The sequence below is a fragment of the Muscardinus avellanarius genome (assembly GCF_963383645.1).
Source record: "Muscardinus avellanarius genome assembly, chromosome: 1".
Taxonomy (NCBI): Eukaryota; Metazoa; Chordata; class Mammalia; order Rodentia; family Gliridae; genus Muscardinus; species Muscardinus avellanarius.
Window position 1 is genome coordinate 88287840 of NC_137786.1, and position 1274 is coordinate 88289113.

At 44.3% G+C, this 1274-nt stretch overlaps 1 protein-coding gene across 1 annotated transcript; it reads left to right on the forward strand.

Moving 5' to 3' along the window:
- Window positions 1–629: 629 nt before the first annotated feature.
- On the forward strand, window positions 630–1046 carry LOC308261258 (protein FAM136A-like; the record flags this gene model as incomplete). The annotated part of the gene is made up of 1 exon (XM_080693056.1): window positions 630–1046. One exon carries the CDS (start codon window positions 630–632, stop codon window positions 1044–1046), a length of 417 nt encoding a protein of 138 aa, XP_080549182.1.
- Between the last annotated feature and the right edge of the window lie 228 nt (window positions 1047–1274).

The following is a 1274-nucleotide window of genomic DNA, read 5'->3' on the forward strand; positions in this document are numbered from 1 at the left end:
TGGATTGTGTTCCTCAAGATAGTGATAAAAATTATGTGTTCAAGTCTCTTAAAACCAATCACCACTGGGTTTCACCATGATTTATCTGGCTTTTACAGAGAATCATCTACTAACATGCATAAAATTAGATCAATAAAAATATTCTCTGGACCAGCTCAACCTCTGGACACCTATAGTGCTTACCTTTCCATGTACTCAATCCTTGTCACTAATGAACAAAATAATCTTGCTCTGATGGCTCTTATAGAAGGAAGGTAGAGTTAGAGGGCAACAGAGAACAAAGGAAATGCTATTTTTCTTTGCTCATTGAGACATGATTAGCTCTAATTGTTATTGGTCCATTTGAAATGCTTTACTGGGGAAAGAAGATTACTAAGACTGGAAATCAAACTTCTTTTCTGGCTACATTTTTAATCATTATGGGCCTATTATGTTTTTGGATCTTTGAGTCTTTTCTGAAAACTGAAACTTTCAACATCATTTTTTTCTTCTACTTTACAAAAGGAGGGAAAAATATATTAATGTTTTATATATAAAGTCTCACCACTTGCTGGACTTTTCTTATTTCAATCTTCAAAGTTCAATAATTAACCTTGAGGGGCGCCGGCGCCGCGCAGCGCGGGGTCGCCATGGCGGAGCTGCAGCAGCTCCGGGTGCAGGAGGCGGTGGACTCCATGGTGAAGAGCGTGGAGAGAGAGAACATCCGGAAGATGCAGGGCCTCATGTTCCGCTGCAGCACCAGCTGCTGTGAGGACAACCAGGCATCCATGCAGCAAGTGCACCAGTGCATCGAGCGCTGCCACGCGCCCCTGGCTCAAGCGCAGGCCCTGGTGACCAGCGAGCTGGAGAGGTTCCAGGACCGCCTGGCCCGGTGTACCATGCACTGCAATGACAAAGCCAAAGATTCGATGGACGCAGGGAGTAAGGAGCTTCAGGTGAAGCGGCAGCTGGACAGTTGTGTGACCAAGTGTGTGGATGACCACATGCACCTCATCCCAACTATGACCAAGAAGATGAAGGAATCTCTCTCATCCATTGGGAAATAAAGGCTTTGCCGGTGGCCATCGGGGCTCACAGCAGGAATCTATTTAAAAAGAGGAAAGGGAATCTTAATCTTTTAAGCAATTTTTTACATGAAGAAACTAAGGGTGGCAACAAGTTTTAAGGCATAATGTCGCTTGCCTCTAGACACTGGTTCCTTTGTGTTTTGGTCCTAGAAAGTGAAATGGAAAACACTGGTGCTAAAATTTACGTGAAAGGTAGCACAGGAGAGT